This window comes from Zootoca vivipara, chromosome 17 (genome assembly GCF_963506605.1).
Source record: "Zootoca vivipara chromosome 17, rZooViv1.1, whole genome shotgun sequence".
Lineage (NCBI taxonomy): Eukaryota > Metazoa > Chordata > Lepidosauria > Squamata > Lacertidae > Zootoca > Zootoca vivipara.
In genome coordinates this window covers 1,383,668-1,408,254 of record NC_083292.1, presented here as the reverse complement: position 1 = coordinate 1,408,254, position 24,587 = coordinate 1,383,668, and the positions used below count along the sequence as shown (strand labels likewise).

General features: G+C 48.4%; 2 protein-coding genes across 5 annotated transcripts; one reads left to right on the top strand and one right to left on the bottom strand.

Moving 5' to 3' along the window:
- The first annotated feature begins 343 nt into the window (after positions 1-343).
- On the top strand, positions 344-17,818 carry LOC118075780 (solute carrier family 2, facilitated glucose transporter member 11). 3 transcript variants are annotated; one of them, XM_035098017.2, is made up of 12 exons: positions 344-470; positions 4,407-4,505; positions 7,281-7,441; positions 8,924-9,048; positions 9,802-9,931; positions 10,050-10,198; positions 11,192-11,379; positions 14,398-14,508; positions 14,608-14,709; positions 15,031-15,103; positions 15,891-16,018; positions 17,146-17,818. In XM_035098017.2, exons 1-12 carry the CDS (start codon positions 453-455, stop codon positions 17,344-17,346), a joined length of 1,485 nt encoding a protein of 494 aa, XP_034953908.2. In that variant the 5' UTR covers positions 344-452; the 3' UTR covers positions 17,347-17,818. The 3 variants fall into 3 exon arrangements, with proteins under 3 accessions (XP_034953908.2, XP_060125439.1, XP_060125438.1); XM_060269456.1 differs by having other exon boundaries at positions 391-470; positions 1,031-4,505; XM_060269455.1 differs by lacking the exon at positions 344-470 and adding an exon at positions 477-1,182.
- A 755-nt stretch (positions 17,819-18,573) lies between these two features.
- HSCB (HscB mitochondrial iron-sulfur cluster cochaperone) lies at positions 18,574-24,561 on the bottom strand. 2 transcript variants are annotated; one of them, XM_035098021.2, is made up of 6 exons: positions 24,267-24,561; positions 24,069-24,165; positions 23,210-23,299; positions 21,014-21,158; positions 19,474-19,521; positions 18,574-18,988 (listed from the first exon to the last, which is right to left on the bottom strand). In XM_035098021.2, exons 1-6 carry the CDS (start codon positions 24,527-24,529, stop codon positions 18,897-18,899), a joined length of 735 nt encoding a protein of 244 aa, XP_034953912.2. In that variant the 5' UTR covers positions 24,530-24,561; the 3' UTR covers positions 18,574-18,896. The 2 variants fall into 2 exon arrangements, with proteins under 2 accessions (XP_034953912.2, XP_060125440.1); XM_060269457.1 differs by lacking the exon at positions 24,069-24,165 and having other exon boundaries at positions 24,267-24,341.
- Between the last annotated feature and the right edge of the window lie 26 nt (positions 24,562-24,587).

The window sequence follows — 24,587 nt, the reverse complement described above, 5'->3', positions numbered from 1 at the left end:
TTTTTCTGCGTCCACTTTGGTGTCGCCAGCTCCATATTCTGGAGGCTTTTGCTGTAACTCCAACAGAATTCTGCCCAAAGGGGGCTAGTTTGAAAAGCTCTGGACTGTGACCTGCTCTTCCCAGGCACATGTGAAGCCTGGAAACACCAAGGGATTCAGACAGACCCATTTCTTTCCAGGTCTCTTATCTCGCATTGTGTAAGCAGCACTCAGCTGGGAGCCCTCCCCCCCCCCCCAGGCAGAGTTTGCAGTTCAAAGCCAGCTTAATTTTTTGAGCCAGCAACATGTGAAAGCCAGTCAGGTGAGGGGCCCAGTCTTTCTCATTGGCGCTTCAATGGGCCTCTAGGTGGAAGAGCTGAGATGTGAGAGAAGAGCCCCCTGATGCTGCACCAGCTCTGCGCATTGCTCCACACTCCAACTGTCCCGTCAGAAGCTCAAGGTCCAAGGGAGGAATGAGAGAAAATCACAAGGTAAATGTCTCCTCCCAGCTCTCTGTCTGCTTCTCTCTCTCTCTCTTCACGGACAAATGGGGGCCCATAGCAAACTGGTCACTAATGTGCATGTTTCCCTGAGCAACCAAAACGAATTGACTGTTCACAGTCGGTGAAAAAGTTCTTTGTGGGGTGACCCCTTAAATGCTTTTCAGGGCAGGCTGTGATGAATCCCAGCCCATAAAACTCCATGGATAACTGAGTCTGGAGTATCTTGGCATGAAGGCTCTGGGGTCTGCTGCAACAGCACTTTGCCACCCCAACGGTGGCACCTCTCAGCCTCTTTCTGCTGTAGCTTAGCCACCTTGGTGAGAAGGCCACCCGCCTGGTGTGGAGAATGGAGCACCAGCCGCTGCTTAAAGGTGCTGGACAGCCTAGCAAGGTATGCAAGCTTGCACAGTCACAGGCGACAAGGAGGCTGTGGGCTTGGGTTTCAGGGGAAAGGCAGAAGTATTGAGTCTCATAATGCAGGAGGGGATGTGTGTGCGTTATAGAGGCAACTGAAGTGAGGGTGAGATTTGCATACCCTGATCTTACAGGAGATTCCTTCTAACAAACAGATGGTGGGGTGTGTGAATACTTCCATGAGGCAACTGATAATGGAAATTGCAGCATGAATTTGAGAAGTATCTGCCTGCCTATCTATCTGCCCAGCCTTTTAGGATACAAATTCTTCTAGAGAGGCTTGCAGGTAACATTAAGCTACCTTCTTAAAACCCCCCAAATATCTTGGGTGTTCAGTTTGATAGAGGGGGTGCTCTTGATAGCTCTGGTGGCATTGGTGTGTCAGCTCCTAAGCTGTGACATCCCCCCTTCCCCACAGAGAAGGGGCACCTGGGACCTTTGTCATTCAACTCCCATCCTATGCTGAAGAGGCACCACTTCATCCTGGCCTTTGATACCTGTGAAATATATATTTTAGGACCCACCCTATTCTTCTGATTGTAAATGATTTCCAGTGATTATAATATTGTTGCAAACTGTGCAGCTACCTGTTGATGAAGGCTGGCAAGAAATTTGATAGATAAATAAATAAATAAATAAAGTCAACAGCATCTTTTGTACAGGGCAGTTGATGGATTTGTTTTGTTAAATTTCAATTTTCCACCCACTGCACTTCAATGATTTTGACACCACTCTCAGTGATTGAGCAAATATTTGTATATTGGTGACTGGTGTAGAGAATTGTCCCCTCTCTTTCAGGATAGCAGCACTCAGGGTGCATAATAGAGAAATAAAAGCAGAGTTTAATTATGTAAGTAATCAATGGGGGTGGGGTCAGAGTCTGGAATGGCTTCCAGGGGGTGTATGGCTGCAGCTACTGCTTCATCGTCATTTTGGCTTTGGTGAAGGCATGTGTTGAGCTCTGATACTTGCTGCTGTTGGCAAGAGACTGATGGCCCAAATGACCGCACTGAACTCTGTTTTGGGTGAAGAGTCTAACCAACTGCAATGGAGCATCCATCATGTCCCTGGACAGATACCTCTCCCAGCCCCCAGCCCCCATTTGCTTATCTCAAGGTGGGTCAGTTTAATTGTGTGGCATTTCAGGAGTGGAGGAAATAAAGCAGGAATGCAAAAAGCTAAGAGCATAATGAATGAGAGCGCCTCATCCTGTCAAGTGATTAGTTCCTCAGATAATCCATTCACATCAGCATCACAAGCAGGAAGTCATGAGGCTCTCAGCAGTGATGGGGATGGTTCTCTTGTGTGGCTGCCCTGCTCGAGTGCTTAGTCATCTCCTTGTCTGAGGTGAAGCCAAGGCCCACCCACTGCCCAGTCCAGGATGAAAGGGGAACAATGAAGTGCTGGCGGTTCTGTCCCAAGGAAGTAATTCCTCTCCACCTTGCCCTCTCCCCAAGGATAAAGGCAAAGTTCCAGTCGAGAAACACAGCAGCCCCAGAGAACAATAGTGAGCAGTGGGAAAGGGCTTGTTTTCCAGTTTGGGGCTTTTATTTCCTCACGATTCAGAAAGTCCAGAGTGAGTCACTTTGGTGTTGGGGTGGTACTTTTGTGTGTGTGCACATTCCTTTGTGCTCAAGCCAGACTTGATCAGCCTGGGTCACATGCCAAGGGATTACCTGGCAAAGAGGCTATTCCTACTTGAGGGCCAAGGCGGGAGGCCAACAGGCAGGTTTCCAAGTGGGGGCACATGCCAAACAGCTCCTGCCTCTGCTGCCTGGTGGAGCAGGATTCCTCCATCAACAGGGCAGCAGTTCTGTGGGTCAAATGAGGTTTCACCTGGCAAAGCTTGCTTTGAACATTTGGGCCACTCAGCAAACACTGTTCTACAGCAGGCTCAAACCTCATGAGCCACCCACAAACTTGCCTGCTCTCCTCATTTACCTTTTTTTGCTAGAAATTGTTGTCAGCCACTTTTTAAAATTCACAAAGCAAGAGTGCAAACTCACAAAGAGGAGAGTTCTGATGGGCAAGAGTGAGCTGTGCTCAGAAATCCTGATTCTGCAACTCTTGCTAAAGGTCACAATGATTGTCTTGTTGGATCAGGTAGTACCGTAGCTAGTCAGGTCCTGTGTGCTTTGCCAGGATTCTAGCAACCTGCAAACATTTGAAGTTTGTTGGTGCTGACCCTGGGAATTAAGGAAAAGGAAGGCTGGCACCTTTGTAGTGCTCGGAAAGAGCCAAGGCAGATGGGGAATGGAGAAGCTTAGTCCTAGAATAATATAATTGTAGAGTTGGAAGGGACCATGAGGATCATCTAGCCCAACCCCCTGCAATGCAGGAATGTTTTGTCCAATGGGCATGGGAGTAGCCAGGATTTTTGTTAGAGGGGGACAGAACCATCATGATTGGTCAGTTAGTTATTTCCATTGTTTTACTTGATCGGGGGGGGGGGGTTAGCTGCCCCTGCCCCCCATTAGCTATGCCCATGCCAATGGGGGACTGAAACCCACAACCTGAGATTAAGAGTCTCATACCCTACAGACTGAGCTATCCTGCCTCTGCTTTAAAATGCAAGAGGAAGAGAAGAACACAGCTGATGGGGCACCTGGAAGCAGAGGCAGCACAATGAGCAGAAACTGTGCCATGCAATCAATGGTGGTCACTTGTGTTTGTTGTTAATTCATTGCTATGCTTCTTAATTAACTGCTTGATTCAGTTTATAAACCATCTGTACACATTTATTATGCTGACTCCAGCAGGAGTACAAATCTGCTTCTCCCTTAGTTCAGAACTGTGGGTGTTACAGGTAGTCCAGCCTCAGTCCAACCTGCCCAACTCTGCTCATAGCTGCCAAGTTATCCCTTTTTAAAAGGGATTTTCCCTTATGCTGAATAGGCTTCCTTGCGAGAAAAGGGAAAACTTGGCAGCTATGACTCTGCTGCAGCCTCTCTGCTGGAGAGGAGGATGGCATAAAATGCCTGCCCCCTGGGCCTGAGGGAAGCCTTCCCCAACCTGGTGCCCTCCAGATGTTTTGGACTGCCACTGTCATCAGCCTCAGCATCATACAGCCATGTTGGTTGGCTGGGGCTGATAGGACTGCTAATCCAGTGTTTCTCAACCTTTTTTGGGCAAAGGCACACTTGTTTCATGAAAAAAATCACAAGGCACACCACCATTAGAAAATGTTAAAAAAATTAACTCTGTGCCTATATTGACTATATATAAAGTAATTCTCCCACGGCACACCAGGCAACATCTCGCGGCACACTAGTGTGCCGCGGAACAGTGGTTGAGAAACACTGTGCTAATCCATAACATCTGCAGAGCTTGGCAAAGGCTGCTTAGATATCAGTTATAATCTGCAAAAGTGAGAGATCCCATTCTCTGAAGGAAGGCTCTTGGGATCAGAGGTTGTGGGGGGAAGGCTTAGTGTTTCTACACAGAAGCCTCCAGTCTGTTCCGAGTAGCATGACTCTCCAGACCACGAGGGTCTCTGGCTTCTTTCTCTAGCTCCCGACTTGGACGCTCCTTTTGGCTGTTTGTGCGGCAGGAATCGGAGGCACCTTTCAATATGGGTACAACGTTTCCATCATCAATGCACCCACTCAGGTGAGATGCTGTTTTTATCTCTTTTCTGTTGCTGGAGATGGGAGGGTTACTCTACACCAGACATCCCCAAACTGCGTCCCTCCAGATGTTTTGGCCTACAACTCCCATGATCCCTAGCTAACAGGACCAGTGGTCGGGGAAGATGGGAATTGTAGTCCAAAACATCTGGAGGGCCGCAGTTTGGGGATGCCTGGTCTACACTATTATCTGACCTATCAAATGCTTGGAGCAAAGTTGCCTGTTGCTTTCCTAAACTTCTTCCCCAGAAACATTTCTTATCAAGCCATGAGGATAAATAAAAAGCTGTCAGGTTGTCGGCAGTACGCACCATCGTTCAAATATCTGCTTCATGGGGATCATTCCCCCATGACTCATGCAGTCCAAACTAAGTGAACACTCCACCCCAGATTTGTGTCAAGGAACGGGGCTCCTTGCCCTCCCCATACGGGGAGGCTTTGCCCTCTCCCTTCCCTCAGGGCTGCTGTGGCTGCCATCATTGGGCAGGAGGCCCACAAAGGCTAACCAAAAGAATATTCTCCTTCTAGTCCTGCCTCACCCCAATTGCCCCTGAGCCTGAGGATGGGGAGACTGGCCAAGAGCTGGTGATGGCTCCATTGTGCTGTCATAAATCGACAGTAAAGCTATAGATTGTAAAGCTGAGCAAGTCTGGAGGGACGCAGGCGGCTGCCCTCACCCCTCATCAGCTGATTCCCTTTCTGATTAAAGAGTGCAATCTTGATTTACCAAAACATTTCATGCATTTTAAAAATAATTAAAACAAAGTAACCATGGAGAGATAAAAGCACAAGACTGGAAAAAAGAGTGAGACAAACATGCTGATGTCTCATGGATTGAGAGCCTAGGGGTGCACTGTTGGCGAGAGTTCAGAGGATGCCGGTAATTTTTGGTCTGTTGAAGAAAATGTGGCCTGCCCTTGGTCTCACCATGACCAAGGATTCAGAAAGATGGATTCCCCCCTCCAAGACTCTTAAGTGGGACAATGCAGCATCTCTTAGAGGACAACCAGTGCATGTGTGTAGCGGTGGGGAGCATAGCTGGGGGACATTGGCAGGAATTGGCACCAGGGGCCCCCTGCTGACCCTGGGAATATGGGAAAGCCAAGCCCCACTTTCCCTCTCACCAGCCTCTCTGCTTTCATGGTGGCCTGGCAATGGGAATACAGTGGTACCTCTGGTTAAGAATTTAATTCATTCCGGAGGTCCGTTCTTAACTTGAAACTGTTCTTAACCTGAAGCACCACTTTAGCTAATGGGGCCTCCTGTTGCCGCCGTGCCGCCGGAGCACGATTTCTGTTCTCATCCTGAAGCAAAGTTCTTAACCTGAGGTACTATTTCTGTGTTAGTGGAGTCTGTAACCTGAAGCGTTTGTAACCTGAGGTACCACTGTATGACTTATTGTCCTTCAATAAGAGGGTTAGGCAGCTGTTGCCATGGAAACAGAGCCACCTCTCTGCATAGAGAAGGGACAGAGGCAAGGTGCCCACAGCCTTGAAGACTGGCAGTGGCTCAGTGAATGGAGCACTGGGTGTGATTGCCCTAGCAAGTCCTAGCAGCTCTGCCAAGTCATTGATCAGTTGTTCACCAACAAATGTAAGCATGTCCATGCCCTGACTCCTGCTGCTACTTCCTGCTTCTTGCTATTAGGGTACACCCCCTGCAAGGTTTCTACCTCACACAGTAAATCTCATTTTCAAACTAACAAGATGCCCCACAGCCTGCCCCAAGTCCATAAGCTAGAGCAGAGGTCCCCAAACTAAGGCCCGGGGGCTGGATGCGGCCCAATCGCCTTCTAAATCCGGCCCACGGATGGTCCACGAATCAGCATGTTTTTACATGAGTAGAATGTGTCCTTTTATTTAAAATGCATCTCTGGGTTATTTGTGGGGCATAGGAATTCGTTCATATATTTTTTCAAAATATAGTCCGGTCCTCCACAAGGTCTGAGGGACAGTGGACCGGCCCCCTGCTGAAAAAGTTTGCTGACCCCTGAGTTAGAGGGTGGGAGGGGGGCAAGAACCACAAAACCCCTGAGCACCTGCCAATTTATTTAGAAGAATTTATAAACTACTTTTAAAAAGCCTAAGCAGTATACATGCAAACAATACAAGCAATTATCAACAATATACAAATAAAATAAGCAAATTTTAAAAACAAGTGAACACAACTACTCTTGCCAGGTTTGCTGGAGCAATTTTTTAGCTGGGTGTTTGCCTCATATGAAGACGCAAGGAGCCTCAAAGCCCAGGTACCAGTTCCTGACAAATGTGAGGTGAACATCCTATGGTCCTTGTAAGAGTTCAAGGTCCATAGACTGAATTGCCGAGAGGGCAACCCCTCAAGTAAACTCTGCATTCACCAGGCCCCGGCTGGCTCTCTCTCTCCTGTGGCATTTGCTACAAAAAGGCTGTTGTGTAGCTGGGCAAGGAAAGAGATGCTTCCGGTCAGGGTGGGAGGCTCTGGGTTTGATGGGCCAAGCCCTGGATAACTCCATGTCAGGCTGCAAGGAGATGGCTGTGCAAAGGGGAGGCTGCTCACCCATGAGGCCCCACTTTCCTGGCACAATCAATTCCTGCCTGGGATCAGGTCAACCAGCCACCATGCGGTTGATGCAGAGGGGGCTCCTCGGCTTTGGCCTGCCTTTGCTCCTCAAGGCAAAGAGGCAGAAGGGCTTGCTGCACCTGGAGAAGAGAAGATGGCTGTTGCAGCAGTGGTGGCGGCAGCAGCGGCGAATGCTCTCTCCACTTTGTCCTTCCAGCACATCCACAAGTTCCTCAACGACACCTGGCAGAGGCGTTACCAGGCAGAGCTCAGTTCCAGCATGCTGACACTCCTCTGGTCCACCATTGCTTCCATTTTCTCCCTGGGAGGGCTCTTTGGGGCTCACCTTGGAGGCAGCCTGGCCATCCACCTGGGCAGGTGAGCAAGATGGAAGAGCACACACTTCTGGCTTAAGATTCACTCTTCTGCAGGATGCTTCTTATCATAAGAAGAAAAATGGTTGTATTGCTTTCTTTCTTTTTTTGCATTGCTTAATCCGAAAGAAGTGAGGCCACATACGTACCCCCAACTTAATTTCACTTGCATAACAACCCTGTGAAGAGACATGGGTGGCACTGTGGTCTAAACCACAGAGCCTAGGGCTTGCCGATCAGAAGGTTGGCAGTTCGAATCCCCGCAACAGGATGAGCTGCCGTTGCTTGGTCTCTGCTCCTGCCAACCTAGCAGTTTGGAAGCATGTCAAAGTGCAAGTAGATAAATAGGTACCACTCCGGCGGGAAGGTAAATGGTGTTTCCGTGTGCTGCTCTGGTTTCGTCAGAAGCAGCTTAGTCATGTTGGCCACATGTCCCGGAAGCTGTACGCCAGCTCCCTCGGCCAATAAAGCAATATGAGCGTTACAACCCCAGAGTCGTCTGTGACTGGACCTTTAACAACCCTGTGAGGCTGGGCTGAAAGAGTGAGACTTGCCCAAGAATAACCAGGACATTGACTTAGTGGGCCTTTCAGCTCATCTTCCAGCACTCAGAGCCAAGCACAACCCTATCAGCAAAAATAGGAGTGTTGGGGGCGGGGTGGGGAGTCTCCAGAGGGGTGACTTTCCATTGTGTGCTTTAGTGGGAAGGAGGCCCTTGGATTCCACCCACCTTATCTACCCTGTTTCCCCTTTTTAATACGTAGTCATAAAGTAAGCCATGGCAGGATTTTTAAGCATTTGAGAAATATAAGACATACCCCGGAAATAAGCCATGCTTCCGTGCCGCAGAAACCAACCCCTACAGGCACCTCCACTCACAGAGTCACTCGATGCGGCCAGCACTGCAGGAGCGTGATCAGCTGTGAAGTGGCGCTCCAAGAGCTCCGCTTAACAGCTGATCGCGCTCCCGCCTTGCTGGCTGCATCCCCGCGCTCCGCCTTCTCGTCCCCCGCTGTCCCTGCCGCTTCCGTGCTTGCCGCCACCGCTGGGCTCACTGCTTCTTCCTTGCCTGGCCCGGCCAAGGAGCTTGGAGCGCCCTGCAGTGCTGGGCGGAGCGCCTGAGCCAGCGGCCTCTGCCTGACCCGGCCAAAGACACCTGCCGCCCCGCCACCTGGAACCGGTGGCTGCTGCAGCACCAAGCACTCAATAGAGCCCAGCAGTGCTCTGACCTGAGCTGTAAAAACCGTACCGGTAATAAAAGAAATAAGACACCCCACCGAAAGTAAGCCACACTGTGTTTTTTTTGAGGAAAAAAAGTTATAAGACGTTGTCTTAAAAAAGGGGAAAGGTAAGATGTTTAAATTTGCCTGTTTCTCTTGGAGGACCTTGAACGCTGTGCCAACTTTGTCCAGGAGCCTGTCAGGGTCTGTGACAAATAATTATCTGTCCCTTAAGAGTGCAATCCTGTTACCCTCCTCCTTTGCAGGAAAGGAACTCTTTTAATGAACAACTTTATTGCCATCCTGGCCGCCATCCTCATGGGAGTTAGTTTTCCAGCCGGATTGTATGAATTGCTGATTGTTGGGAGATTTCTGATTGGTATAAACACAGGTAACTCAACTTTGCACCTGGGAAAATTCACCTGGTGGGATTTCAGGGGCTTTAAGGGCACATGTTGTAGCTTGTAGGGATTCGACGGCCGGTGTGAGGCACAACTCCGCCTGCAGGTAGGCTGCGGTTTGATCACTGGAGGTGAGGCACACTTCCCCCCGGCAGGCCACAGCCTGACCTTCGGGTGTGAGGCACCCCTCCGCCCCCAGGAAAGCCGCAGTAGCTGTCTGCATGCCGTGCCCTCACTCTCACCTTTGGCTTTCTCAGTAGTCTTCCCACTTGGTAGGAACATGGCATGGTGGAGCAAGTCTTGCAGATACCAGAGGAAACATATGTGTCAGCTCATGATGTAAAAGCCCTAAAGGTCAGACTGTTCCTCCACGTGTGCATCTGTGCTAATAAAAGGAGGCTCTGCCAAGCTTGCTTCAGCTTGCTACATGCACAGCTCACATGCATCAACCCTCTGACTCGTGTCTTCACTTCACATGTGGGATATGTTTGTGCACCTGTGACTTCCTCAATGATCAGCTAGTGGTCTTACTCTGTGTGGGCACATCCTACTGCAAAGGATTTTGTGAACCTTTGCTTTATGTTTCTGGTGGTGTTGTTGAGGCTGAACACCCTGTGACACCACTAGCAACCTAGAATGAAAGGAGGGATGAGTAGAAAGGCCACCTGCAGGCCCCGAGGGTCCCCTGTGTGTGGATCCTGCAATGAAGAAGGGGGGCCACTGATTTCCTCTTCCATTTCCAGGCATTGGACTCTGTGTGCAGCCTCTCTACATAGGCGAGGCTGCCCCTAAGCATCTGCGAGGCGCGATGGTCATGGGCAGCTCCATCTTCCTGACAGGGGGGATTCTAACAGGACAGGTGATTGGCTTAAGGTGAGTGCTGGGGCCCCATCACCCAGAAAGGGCTGCTCAGCTTTGGCCTGGCTTGTTGTCCCAGGATCAGAATGGAGCTGGCAGCCCCTTGTCTCAGCATTGTCTGTTCTTCCTGCAGGGAGTTACTTGGCGGAGAGGCCTACTGGCATTTACTGCTCTCAAGCAGCTGCTTCCCAGCCTTCATCCAACTCTTGACCCTACCCTGGTTTCCAGAAAGTCCCCGGTTTCTCTTCATTGACCAAGGGGATGAGATGAAAAGCATCAAAGGTGAAGTCTGCCCTTCAGCATCCATAGCAAGGGCAGCTGCAGAAGGAGCACTGCTCCTTGCTTCCCCCACCCCCCCTTGCTCTCAGCCTCAGACTCCCTGCTCCTCAAAAGATCACTTACCACCCCGGAGAGGCTCTTAACCATGTGGGAATGTTCAGGGAGGCAGGAGAGGATATATTGTTTAACAAGTTCTATAATTTAGCAGAGTAACATTCCCATTTTTTTAAAAAATTGCACAGCGGATAACGTCTTTGCCAGGCTTGCATAACCCTCTAAAATAAGTTTCCTGGTAATTCCCCTTTATTCCCTCTTAAAAGAATAGACACGACACAGTCTTGTATAAAATTATATAAAATAGTTTACACACATTCTGTTCACAGAAGGATCCCAGAAGGCAGACCTAGGTTATAAAATATATACACGTGGAATCTATCCCATAAGGAGATACTGTAGTTCCTTTGTCATCTCTTGTCATCTCAGGCTAAGGAGATGTTGCTTCTTTGAGGAATAGAGTCAGAGAGAGAGATGGCTGCCTCCCCGGTGTTATTTTGTTACCTGCACAGGTGAGGTCACGCCCACCTCTGGTCACATGTAGAGGAAGTTTGTCTCAGCCCAGGAGAAAACAGGAAGTTCCAACTGGCTGGTCCAGACACCCCCTTTTTATGCCCACCCTAGGAATGTTGTATTTGACTGCTCTGTGTTTCACACCCAAGCCACTGCTGGCTGTTTCCTTCTGCTCCAAAGAGTTGTGTGTCCAAGGACTCAGTGTGGGGCCCTGGGCAAGCTAGATTGTGCCCAGTCCAGATGCACCTGTGAAGTAGCCAGCCCGATTCCTCTCCGATTGGGTGGTTGGGAAGGTGGCTTCTATGGTCCAAACTGCAAGGCCCCTTGCCGTCTCTCTCTTGAGCTGCAACAGCTCTTGGTGGCCTCACGAATATCTCCTGCACTCAAAGGCCCACTTGGGCCCTAAAAGCTCTCCTCCATCCTTCCCAGCAATGAAACGGTTCCATGGCCCTTTGAACTACCAGGCAGAAATGGAGGACATTCAGAAGGAACGCTTTGCACTTGGTGGTGAGGCAGCCAAGAAACCCTGGCAACTCTTCACTGACCGCAGCATCCGATGGCAGCTCATCACCATCATCCTCTTGCCAATGGGCCAGCAGCTCAGTGGGATCAATGCGGTGAGTACCAGGACTGAGCCATTCCCCTCTTCATTAGGCATCACTCTTTTGCCTGCTGCCTAGTTTCCCCTCTGCCATGCAAGGACATGCATTTACACTCCAAACAAACCTCAACCAACTTGGAAACGGCTTAGCTGCTGGGACTTCTCCAAGAGATTCTGGGAGCTGTCACCTTGAGGAAATGCTGAGTACGGTTAGGTGCTCTGTTCTCTGATAGAACTACAGTTCCCAGGATCCCTTGGCTGGGAGCTGAGAGACTGAAGGTGGTGCGGAACTGGCTCAGTGTAGATGTGTCCAAACAACTTCCGGTCTGCCGCGCTGGAAAATGGAGGCGCAGAAACCTCGCGCTGCGAGGTTTCTGGCATCGCGGAGGGGGGGGAAATCCGCGGGGGCACGCGGATCCCCGTAAATACCCCTGGTTGAGCGTCCAGGGGGCAAATTTTGCCTGGCGGAGCTCCAGAAGCGACTCCTCAGCTGCCCAGGAAGCCCACAAGAGCCCCTGAGAGCCAGCCGAGTGGCAGTCGCGGGAGCCATTTTAGGCATACCATCGTTACCTCCAAGAAGCGAAGCTCTGAGCCTCCAACCTGCAGGCGGTGGATTCTTCCTGAAAAAGTTACGATCTGGACGAAGTAAGTTGAAACCAATCAATTTGAAACAAGAATTTGGCAGTGGGAGGCGGAGATTAAAAAGGGAAGTCATCTCCCCCCCCCCCGATTGAGTAACTAAAGATCGCAGCAAGCTAGAAAACCCAGAAATGCTGTAAAAAGAGCTTTTTCCTGAGGCAGAGTAAAGGAAAAAGTAAGCGGTGTATTTATCTCTGCAAAAGACTGAGATCCAGCATGAGAAAAGCCCCCTGCGAGCCTGGAGTCGGGTCAAAGGAAAGATCAGTCAGTCTGCTGATTAACGTCACAATACAAAGGAATGTGTCTGGCTGAATGTGAGAGACTGAGAGCTGTAAACAGTGAAAGAGGACTTGTTTTGCCTTGAGGCTGCTCAGTATTGACTCTGAGGAAAAGAAGGAGTAAAGAGAGAGATTCTGACCAAGTGGGACTGGATTTTTGGCTTTTTGCCTATTTGTTCACTTTTTATATATATTGGACTAAAATTTCAACTCCACGGCCTGTCTGTACAAAGATGGAGGAGGTTTTAGACAAAGGAATAGGAGAGAAGGTTCCAGAGAGTGGACAGGAAGTCACACAGTGGGACTTAATATTGGCAACAATTTTGGATCTTACTAAGCAAGTGAGCATCTCCAAGCTTGATGTAAACTTTCTGAGAGAAGAGGCTGTCGAGACATTTGTTTTTGACTGTAAAACACAGGATCCAACAGAAATAGAAGATCAGGAGAAGGGAGAAGAAAAAAGATTGGAAGACCAGGACTGTGCTGGAGTGACGTATGTAAAAAACATAGAAGAGGAGAAAGATAATACTGAAGGACAATATGCTGAACCAATGGATTTATTTCCTGAAAAGAACACTGTTCTACTGGTGGGAGGGGTGGAACAGGGAGGGAAAGTAGGAGAAAACACTGTTTCACTGGTGAGAGAAGTGAAACAGGAGAGGGTTAAAGCAAAAAAGCACCCCAAAAAAAAGGTTGGGAAAATCAGCGCCCCGGTGAGAGAGGGGAGGACACAAACAGTTGGGGGGCAGAAAGAGGATGAAAAGGTGCAAAGATACAAAGTGATGGGATTACAGAAGGGGGGGGGGTAAGAGTTCGGCAAAAGTTGGTATGGGACAGGTTAGGGGTGGGTTGAGGGGTTCTGGATTATCTGGTATTGTCTGAAATAATATGGTCTGATCTCGGAATGTATTAAGGATTGTATGAGGAACCTGGCTGATTCATCTGGAGACTTCGATTCCAGGGAAGGGGGGGTGGGAACTTTGTTGTGTGGGTGGAAGTAAATGGGTAATAAATTAGGATGTGAATCTTATATATTTTTGGGTAAGGGAAAGAGACTAGGGATTAGATAATAATAATTTTGGAGAGAGGATGTTAAGAGAAAAGAGGTTAAAGTACAAGGAGAATGGATAATAGCAATGAAAAAGATGAAAAAGTTGAAATTTAGAAAAAAGAATGTGAAGTTAGAATGGGAAAATGCGAGAACTATTTTTAACAATAAGAACTCAAGAAGGGGAAATGAGGAAGTCTGAATCGGTTTTTGTCTTTTTTTTTTGTTTTTGTTTTTGGTCGGTTTTTTTTAATGTATTTTTCTTTTTTGTGCCTTTTTCTTTTTTCTTGTATTTCTTGTTAAAATCTAATAAAAATTATATTAAAAAAAAAAAAGATGTGTCCAAACAAAGGGCACACATGTGAGAGGACATTTCTTCCCATTGTTAGCACAAACAGGGAAATGTGCATTGGGCTCAAAGGTGGACTGGGAAGGGGGTAAAATGTAAGCCTTTTTAGGAACTGGGGTGACAGGGAAGTGTCTGAATGTCACTCATTATGAGAGAAACTCCAACCCATCCTTTGTTCCAAAGCAACTGTTAGAACCAGAGTGGAGTTGTTTATCTGCCAGTTTCATGTCCATTTTACATACCCAAGCTGGCTGGCTGATCTGCTGTTTAAACTGAACTTTGCCCGGTCCAGTTGTCTATGAAGAGTAAAGCTAATGTCAGCCAGGCCCGTCCCTACCCCACTCTCAAACAAAACATGCGCGCGCACACACACACACTGTCCCCCTCCATGTGCTCTCCCTTGCACTGGACCTCAGCAGTGAGGGCATGGCTGGTGGCACTCTTGACCAGCCCTTTCACAGCCAGCTCAATTTCCTGTGAAGATTGGAGGATGACCCTCCCAGGGAAGAATGCAGAGCTTCCAGGCCCCCGTAGTGGGCAAGTTATGCATGCCAGTTTTTAGAAGGCGGCAACATTAAGCAGCTTTTTTTCCTTTTCTTAGCCGCTTTTTCAGGTAAGATACGTACCCAAATTAACTCTGCACAGGCCACATTGCCTGGGCTGTGCCTGCTTTGCCTGGTGATTTGCCTCCCATGCATTGTTTTTGGTATTTTCTCACAGATTTACTTCTATGCAAGTTATGTATTTGAGGAAGCTGGGATTCCCCGAGAAAACATTCCTTACGTGACCCTTGGCACTGGGGCTTGTGAGTGCCTCACTGCTCTCACCTGCGTAAGTGATGAGTGTTCCAATTGCGCCCATCTGAATTTCTGAGGCAAGAAAGGGACTCCTCCTTGCTGCTGAGTGAATGCTTTCCTCGTCTTTTCGCAGGGCTTGCTCATTGAGTCTATGGGAAGAAGGGTCCTGATCCTGGGAGGCTACTCCCTGATGACCTTTTGGTGCATAGTGCTGACCTTTTCCCTGACGTACCAGGTAGGCTGGGTAATCTTGTTCGGAGCATGTGGGCCAGCTGCAATGCAGCTTTTCAACATGATGCCTGCTCATGTGGTGTGTATGGGTGCTGACTCTTGATGAGCAAGGCACCATGAGAGGCGTCGCTGAAGGCCAGCAGGTCTCAGGAGTCTTCCGCGCAGCAGGAGGGAAGCCAGGAGAGACAGCGTGCTGCACTTGGCCCCTCTGCTATTGGATTCCCACCATGGCTTGGCCCTGATCCCCTTCAGGGTGCTTACATGAGGGAGGGGCATGGTGGCTGCAGCCAGTGCCAAGCCTTCCCATGTGCTCTCTCTTCCCCAGGTGTACTCGTGGGCGCCCTACCTGAGCATGGCCTGCATATTTGCCTTCATCTTGAGTTTTGGTCTTGGACCAGGTACCTCTTCCCAGTGATAAATTTGGGGCAGACACTGCGTGCGCCTTCAACTACCAGTTGCTGGAGTTTAAGTTGGGAATTTTTGGAGCCCACAGTTTTACCAACAGGCAGAGCGATGGCCACCAACAGGATGCTGCAAAAGCTAAGTAGGCTGCTTGAAGGTGCTGCAAAAGCCCACCTGCTGAAGGCAAGTGCAGGAAATGCATGGAGGCATCCCAAGTCCCCAAGAAGAACCAGGTTGCTGGACAAAGCCTCCTGTTCCCATGGTGGCCAGCTGGCTGCCTCTTCCGGGAAGCCCACAAGCAGGACATGAGGACAACAACCCTTTCCCACTTGCATTTCCCATCAACTGTTCATCAAGATGAAGCACCATTGAATTAGGCAGACACGACTTCCTTTGCCTATGCTAATTATCCCAGAAGCTCAGGGCAGGCATGAAGGGGATGGGAACATAACATCCTAGCTCAAGAGGTGGAGTTATTAGGTGCATTCTCTCCATTTTCTGGGCATCAGATACTAGGTACTATTCTGTACTGACTTGCCTTCCCTCCGTAGACCCAAGGATGACAATAGCTGCCATGCTTTAAAAGAAGAGGGAGTTGCCACAACTGCTCATTTGTTCTTAGCCTATGGTTCTGTAGCCAGATTCCAACAAAACCTAGCCGCTAGCCTCCCCCTCAAAGACATGCAAATGGCTTCCTAATCTAGGAAGGGAAAGAGTTTCATTTTCTGTTTCTTGAAATACTCCCCCAGCATAGCACCGTCTTTTTTGAAAATTGGTTTGCAGGTGGGGTGACGAACACTTTGACCACAGAATTATTCACCCAGTCTTCGCGCCCAGCTGCTTACATGATTGCAGGCTCGGTGAGCTGGCTCAGCTTCTTCACTATCGGGATGCTCTTCCCCTTCATTGTGGTAGGTAAACTGGCAGCTTGTAGCCACCCGACCTCCCCTGGCTGTTCCTGCAAGAGACACCACTCAGGGGGACTCATCAGGAGATGGCGCTGCTGTGCCCATTGCCCTGGTTTTTGCATTTGACATTTGTTCTTTTATTATTATTTTATTAGCTGGGCTTTTGTCCACTTTCACTTCAAAAAAGGGGCTCATAAATGTTGATATAAAATAGAGGGAACCCCAGAGAGCACCCTTCTCTATTGTCGTCATCATCCCCACTACTTGACACCCATGCAAAATGAACTGAAGCTGGCCCCTAATGAGACAGCACCAAACCCTGGCTGGGCTCTCTCAGCAGCACCCATGGCTACCCCTTTTCAGTAAAGCCCGAGAAAGACGGTTCACCTCTTAGTGCAGTTGGAGGCAATTCTGTATGATGAGCAGCCCTTGAATCAGGGAGGTGCCTCATGCACGAGGGACAAATCTTCACCAATTCTTTTCCAACTCTTAATACCTTTAGAAGTAACCCTCACCCCCTGCAAAGGGAGCTGAGAAGTACATGAATGTGCAGAAACAGCTGCCAGTAAAACAGCCTGTTCACCCCAGAAATGCATTTAGATCATGTTTTCTAAGCCTTTAATGAACTCTAGTTAGAACCTGCCTCCCCAAGAAAAGGGAAAAAATGCATAAATACATCTAATTAAAATTCCTAGAATTTCTAAGATGCACAATGATTCCAGTTCACTATGCAGGAGAGATTTCTAGCCAGGGATAGTGGATGAAAGAATTCAAATGAACAGCTTGAGCAGATAAAGCCACTCCAGGTGGGGGTTGGGGTGTTGTTCATGGTCCAGGGTCTCCTTTTGAGGCATGCTGGATCAGGCCAAAGGAGTCCCCTCTAGCACAGCATCCTGTTCTCACAGTGTCCAGCCAGATGCAACCTCTTTGGGGAAGGCTGCAAGCAGGGCCCAAATACAATGGCGCTCTCCCCACTAGTGATTTACAGCAGCGGATGATGGAGGTAACTTGTAGCCATTGAGAGAGAAATTCATGGAGAAGGCTGAGCCATCCAGCAGTGCCTGGAGGGGCACAGAAAGTGTCATCTCTCCCCCCCCCTTTGACATGCTCTTTCTTTTTCCTTCTTCCAGAAAGGTCTCAAGCAGTACTGCTTCATTGTGTTTTTGCTAGAATGCTGCTTGGTTGTCATTTTCATCTCCTTTGTTATTCCTGAGACAAAGAACAAAACCTTCCTGGAAATTAAGAGAGAGTTCCACAAGCTCAACTTTGGCAGAACCAAGGAACAAGAGGGAGAACTGTGTGAGAGACAACATCTTAGCAATGAGTTCTAAAGGGTGGAACATAGCCGTGAGGTGCAGGACCTTGCCAGCTGTGCCAGGGAACGCTCACGCCAACCGACTCTGCTAGCAGGCCAACCGTTGCTCCCCAACACTAGCAACGCCCCCCCCCCCGGCTGACTAGAGAGAAGTAGGCTGTTCTTGCTGCCAGGGCTTTTTCTCCCCCACCCTGTCCCTCCTTAAACACATTTTGTATCCTGCACAAGGACTCAGTTCAATAAAGTCAGCTGTTCATCTAAGTGACTGTCTTTACTGCTGAGCCACAAAGCTGTGAGATGCAGCCTGGAAAAATCAAGGTAGGACAACCAAACGAAAGGTGACCAGCTCAGCAAGGAAAGCATCTCGGGGGCTGAGATACCCAGTGGGCATCTTTTGTGACGGAGTATTTGGAGGAGGGGGGGGGAAGGAATGGTGTCCAGGGAAGAATAAACAGAGACCTCACCCTTTACATTTCCTTCAATGTAACTTTTCTGGTACTTTTAAAAAACTACCTTTAGTTGTTTATGTTGTACTGTTGTAAAGTCCCTTGAAACATGTATGCAAGGTACTTCATAAACTAAGGAACCTTGGGGGAAAGGATTGCAAGGGAAAGCAGAATTCTACATCAGTCTCTGCCCTGTACAGTGTCCATCCTGCTACTTATGCAACAGCACATACATTTTAAAAAGGGATTAAACACACTGAGCGAAGATGAGGCATTAGTTGCCAGAGAAGGGCCACTGTTTTCATGCCCCTTCCTGCTGGTGGGCTGTCAAGGGGGGTGGGGACAGATCTGGTTGGCTGGTTGGCTACTACAAGGAAAAGGATGCAGAAGTCAATGGGTCTCCACCAGCAATGGTCCAGCTGCAAAGCTCTTCTTAGTGGACTGTGTACCAATTGCTCATAAGTGTCCTTCTAGAGCTCCACTTTGCACTAAACTAGAAAGAGGAACCTTCGACTCTCCAGGTGTTGGGGCTCCCTTGAACCATGCAAGTTGGAGTGTCCCCCCTTCTAGGAAACATTCAGAACTGGACATGCTAAGCATTAAGATGCTAAAGTGCCATAAGATGTGGTTTCCTCAGAACTCTTCTACAAGCCTCACCTAGTTTGTATCACTCTCTGTCTTCCCCTGTGCTGCATCTCACAGAATAGTCTTAGACCAACTCAGCCCTCACCAAATAAAGACAGCATATCACCATCTAGCCTAACCTCATTTCTTTAAAATTCTAAACTGAAGTGTACCCAGAGGCCACACATTTATTTTGATTTATAAACTTGGGAGCTCAAAACAACACATAACATGTATTTCCCAGACATAAGCAGGGTTAAATTTGGCAGCTCCTAAGTATGGCCTCATCCAAAGCAGGGTCTCTGCACTCAAGTGTTTATCGGAGAGCATCTTGACAATGGAGCAGTGAGATGTTTTCCACAGGTTGAGGAGCAGGGATCCATGCCCATTCTCTTCCATGTCATGCCAAAGGATGCACTGCACTGTGGCCTCATTGCTTTGAGTTGCCTATCAAACATTCAGATGGGAACCACTCATCCTAGGTAATACTGTGAAGTCAAGAAGGGATTTTCTTCTCCTTCAGCTTTTCTTCGAGGTTTGCAAAATATTTCATTTTGGCTAGATGTTTTTTGGCTTCCTGAAGATCATCTGCATTTAAACAAAGAAAAAACAAGTTTGTATTCCAGTGGGAACTCTGCTCCCAGGACTGAGAAATGGTTACACCATCAGAATCAGCATACTCCTGGCATTCAGGAACCCAGAGCAGCAGGTTTTTGAAATATGTCAGTCAAGTGACTTCAAGAAAGTAGGCTGCTCTGCTGCTGGGCCATCCTGCAGAACTTAGCACTAACATCTCCTAACAGGACTACGGTAACTACCTATTGTGTGCCTTAGGATCAATGTCTGTAGAGAACTGAGCCTTAATAAGACCAGTAAATGCATTCTATTTCTGAACAGCTCAGCTTTCCTTGAAAGGTAGGCTTTAAGCAAGTCCTTACAATCCAGAATGGCTTTTAATGAGCACTCAGCCCTGTAAGCCATGTGGATTGCACATGCCACATGCAGCTGGGAGAACAAGAGGTTATTTGCAAGCAGGTCACACCCCAATGAGAGTAGGAAGGAAATACTCCTACCATGTTCAAAGGCTCTGCTCACATCCTTAATCAGCTCCTCTTGTTTAGCTGGAAGGGAAAGAGGAGAGCATTGATTTCATTTAAGACAAAGCTATTATCTACATGTGCCTTCAACGCTGTTTGTGAGATGTCATGACCAGATACTGTCCTTAGGAGGGCAAATGTTAAAGCAGCCTTCTGGGCCCATTGTCCTTCCTGTTTTGGATTATAATTCTCATGCCCGACTAGGAACCATGTTGTCCTGGAAGAATGCTGTACTGGGTCAGGCAGCAGCAGATGTCTTATTGAAAGTCTAGCCACACCCACAAAGGGATTTTTCCAAAATGTTTATAGAAATGAGAAAGTACTCTCTGATTCATCTGTGACTGAACTCACTCCATGTCAAGCATGGCACAAACTCCCCCCCCCCCCAAGAGGCATAGGAAGGTCATGTGGTATCCGGTGGGGAAAATTTCTTGTCACCCCCCCCCCCAACACACACATTTTCTTTTGCCTGCAAAAATGGTTTTACATTATTTCATATTTCCTTACAAAGGAATGTGGATTCTGGGCCTCTGATAACAAGTAGGCGACTATGGACAGATACTTAAATCTACAGGATGGATTGTGTTTTGGCTTGTGTTATTTTATTTATATTTATTGTTGACTTCCGGAAAGATGGCATCGGTTCAGAAAGCAGGCTTTGGAGCTCCGCAGGACTCTAATTGACTTTAATTGCTGCTCAGGGAAGTGATGTTCCTTTTTCCACTTTCAAACTCACCAATTCACTGAGAACTTATCAGCACTTTCTTATCTATGTTATAAGAAACACTCTGGGCAAGCACTGGGAGAAGCATGCTGGGCAGACTGTTACTGTTAGCTGTTAATTGCGAGTTCCCTTTTACACTTTGTTTGTTGACTTCCTGGCAGTCATTACACAGAGAAGCTCTTCAATAGAACAAACTGAGCACTTTCCCCCTTTCTTTTCTTGCTAAGGAATCCTCTCTTTGTTTACTCCTCACTGCATTATTATGCCTGCTTGTAAATGCTACAGGGATACAGAGGAGGCAGTCCTTTCACCGGCTCCCAAACAATAAAAAATGGAGGTCTTCTTTAACAAATATGTTTTTACAGTTTCAACAAAAAAAACGGTTTTCTCCTCCTGAAGTTGATTGTGAATGTCTGGTGGGGGGGGGGAATGGCAGATATAGCATCTGTTGTGCCCAAGTGCCTGCCCAGAAGTAATAGCAGCAGCTTCTGTGAGTGGGACACTTGAACTGAGGAAAGGAAGAAAGAGTTTAGATGCAAATGAAAACCAATAGGGGAGCCTAATTTTTTTAAAAAAACACCTCATTTGTTAGGGTTTCAAGCAGAGACAGGAGTCGTGTGTGTTTTTTCATAAACAGGGTGACCTTTGAGATGGCTTTATAATTCTAAATACTGCTTCATGTTGTTCTGTGGAGGTTTTCATTATTGTCGTTTCACCCCTTGATAAATTCCCACCCCCCACCCCACCGAAAGACAACACAGAGACCTCTTCAGGCACAATTCTCCATCTTACCTGCAATAAAGTTTTCCATCTCTTCTATTTTAGCATCATTGTTTGCATCTGACAGTTTCTCGTTAATTTCCATGATTTCTGAGAGAAACTCAGGGTCTGCCTCAGGGTCTGTTCCTTTCTCCAGCTCCACTCCATTCAACTCCAGCTAGAAAAGAATGATCATGGCTTTTAAGAACTTCCTCACTTCACTCTGAAGGCAGCTGGCAGCCTGTGAACCATGAGAAATGATCAGCACCTGTTGATGCAAAAGGCAGTAGCCACTTCCTATGGTAAGTTGAGGTAGACTGGAGTGTGGAGATGCAATGCCACTGCCGGGCTGGAGACTCACTCTGGTTGGCTGCAGGTACAGCTAGCCTGAGGAGGGTGGATTCGGCACTTTGGGAGGGAAAAAGAATAGGAATTGAGAGTTGATATTCTTGACGCTCAGCTGGATACCGTAGGAGGATAACCTTTTGGCTGTTTGTGTAACATCCACCCTGAGGGAAAGATCTACAGCCAGAGAAAGGAGTCTCTAACTGAGTGTCAGATTTAAAGACAGTGGCTAGTGCCTATAAGAGTATGCTGTACAAACAAGTGAGAACTGGGAAGCTGAATTTGAGAAAGAAGTGGAGTTGTGAGGGAACACTCCACTTAGGTTTCAATTCAGCAAGAAGGGGATAGACCTTCTGGAGACAACTAATCCCAAACCAGTCAGGAGGGGTGTGGTGATCCCCTGGTCTGTCATACTAATAGAGGAGCCTCAGGAGTGTGATTTATAGAAGGCTGGGAAGCTGACAGTAAGTACCAACCTGTGAAGAAAATCAGCCATAAAAATGAATGCTTTAGTTTAAGTGCTACTTTTATTTCAAACTGCTCTAGTAATTAATAATACAGGCTGCTTCAAATAATGGCAAAGGGACAAAGGGAAATTTCTAGAGTTGTCTAGCAGGGGAAGAAACTGAGAACAAAGTATAGAATTCTGATAGATGCTAAAGAAAGAGGTAGGTTCTCACCGCCAGACTTACTTTATATTATGACACTGCTTGTTTATGTTGGTTAAAAGCTTGGATACTGTTGAACAATACTCAGTTAGATTTGGAGGGGTACGATATAAAATTTGGTTGGCATGCATGCTTTTGGTATAGTAAAGCTAAAATTTATAAGAACTTTTTGAACCATGTAATTAGAAAGAATTTATATAGGGTATGGAGGACACATTAAAATCTGCTAGAAAGGAAAACACCCTTATGGCTCTCGCCTATGGAAGCAATCTCACTGAAAAGACTGAATATAGGTCAACAGAGGACAACAAACAGAGACCTTTTAGACTTTTTAGATCAAGAGGTATAATTGAAGAAACTAGTAGACATCAGAAACCAGGTGATGGACTTGTTACATTACCCGCCTACTGAACGAAGTGTTTTAAGTCAGATAAGCAGTGTGGATTTATGGACCAAAGTTGCAAATCTGAAAGGGAACCAGTAGAAAATAGAGGAAAATTAATTTCTAGGATGCGTAAGATTTTGTTAGAATGGGAAACAAATGATAACTTGGTAAAATCTGCCATGATTTATTGGGCAAGGGATGTAGGACATAATACAGAATTGAGCCTCTGGGAAAAACTGGAAAACTGGTTTGAAATTTACAGTACAGTATGTTATGCATTGAAAGAAAAGATGTGAAAATGATTTATAGACGTTATCTGGCACTAAGTTAGCAAATACGTATAAGTCAGAATGAGGCACCTTCTGTCAAGAAACAGAAGGTACATTTTATCATATGTGGTGGACATGCAAAGCAGCTAAAGGTTTTTGGGAGATGATACGTAATGAGAGGTGGTGGCAGTAGGGACATATCCCTCTTTAGCCTTTCTTTAATGAACCAGCTTACTGACCGTCAACCAACACCCTCCTCTTTTCTAAACTGTCCTTATTGTCTCTCTCCCAGCCTGTCCTTGTCCAGGGGCCAAACTAGGCTTTATTTCACCTGGGTCAAAGACCCCACTTGGCACCCCCCATGTGCATTTGTGTACACAAACACACAGGCTGGGAGACTCAATGGAATCCCTCTGGAGGCTCCACCTGCAGCTATGGGTCTGCATTCTCCCCTCTGCTTTGATTGACCTTTGACCTGAGCCAGCAGGGCTTTTCTTCTCACATGGATGGTGTGAGGCACTTCTGCCACGTGCGAGTGTGTGGAAAACAGCAGGTATCTTACCAGGTACAGCCCACGGCTCAGGGGGCTCAGGAGCGTCCGGTAGGCTTTGTTAGCCAGAGAAGAGTGTTGCTTGGAAAAATTCTGCTCCGCCTGTTGAAAGAGCATTGGGAGATGGGCTCGCCAGTACTCCTAAGCCACCACTGGGAGCAAAAGCACAGTGAACCCTCTCCAAACAACTGTGTTTACGTTACAACAGGCACCCCCCAAACTTGGCCCTTCGGATGTTTTTGGGACTACAACTCCCATCATCCCTAGCTAACAGGACCAGGGATGATGGGAATTGTAGTCCCAAAATAATAATAATAATAATAATAATAATAATTTATTTATACCCCGCCCATCTGGCTGAGTTTCCCCAGCCACTTTGGGCGGCTCCCAATTGAGTGTTAGAAACAATACAGCATTAAATATTGAGAACTTCCCTAAACAGGGCTGCCTTCAGATGCTGCTTATCTGATGGGAGGGTGTGCCACAGGGTGGGAGCCACCACTGAGAAGGCCTTCTGTCTGGTTCCCTGTAACCTCACTTCTTGCAATGAGGGAACCGCCAGAAGGCCCAAGTTTCGGGGTGCCTGCGTCACACTTTCAACTTTACTCTGACTTGCTTGCACAAGAGGTATACAGTACTCCATTTACTGAGGGTGGTAGAAGGGAGTGAGGCACCCGGCCTACGCATTGCATATGGAAGCGGAGGGAGGCCCCCCCTAAATAGCCATGGGATGTCTTTCTAGCACGTCTTTAGAAACAAGAGGGGCTCTCTCTGGCTTCGCGCCCGTGTGTCTGCGGAGGGGCAAGCCTGGGCTCCTCTCCCTCTGGCCCCCCCGGGGGTGGGCGAGCGAGGGGCGGCCTGCCCGCCTGACCTGAGGTCTCTGGCTGAAGAAGTCGGGGTGCAGCGCTCGCTGCAGGCTCCGGAAGCGCTGCTGGACGAGGCCCACGTCCACCTGGAAGCCGCGCTCGCTGCAGGGCGAACGAGAGAGAGGGAGAGGGAGTGAGAAGGGGGCGCGGAGAGAGACCCTCGCCCGGCCCCAGCGCGCCCGCCCGCCCGCCCGCCCACGCACCATCCCAGGAGGCGGAAGAAGTCGGCGCGGGGCTCGGGGGGCTGCAGCGCCCGGCACGAAGGGCAGAAGAAGCGCGACGGCGAAGGCGAGGCAGGCGGCAGAGCCAGGCCGCAGCTCCAGCAGGACGCCGGAGGCGGGGACGAGGACGAGGACGGCGAAGGCGAGGCGGCGGCGGCCCAGGGGGGCGTCCGGGGGTCTAGGAGGCGCCGAGGCGCCGCCGCCGCCGCCCAACGAAGCCTTCTGTTCAGCGCGTCCCACCTCATCCGGCCCGGACTACAACTCCCGGCGGGCCCTACGCGCCGGTTCGCCCGCGGTTGACTC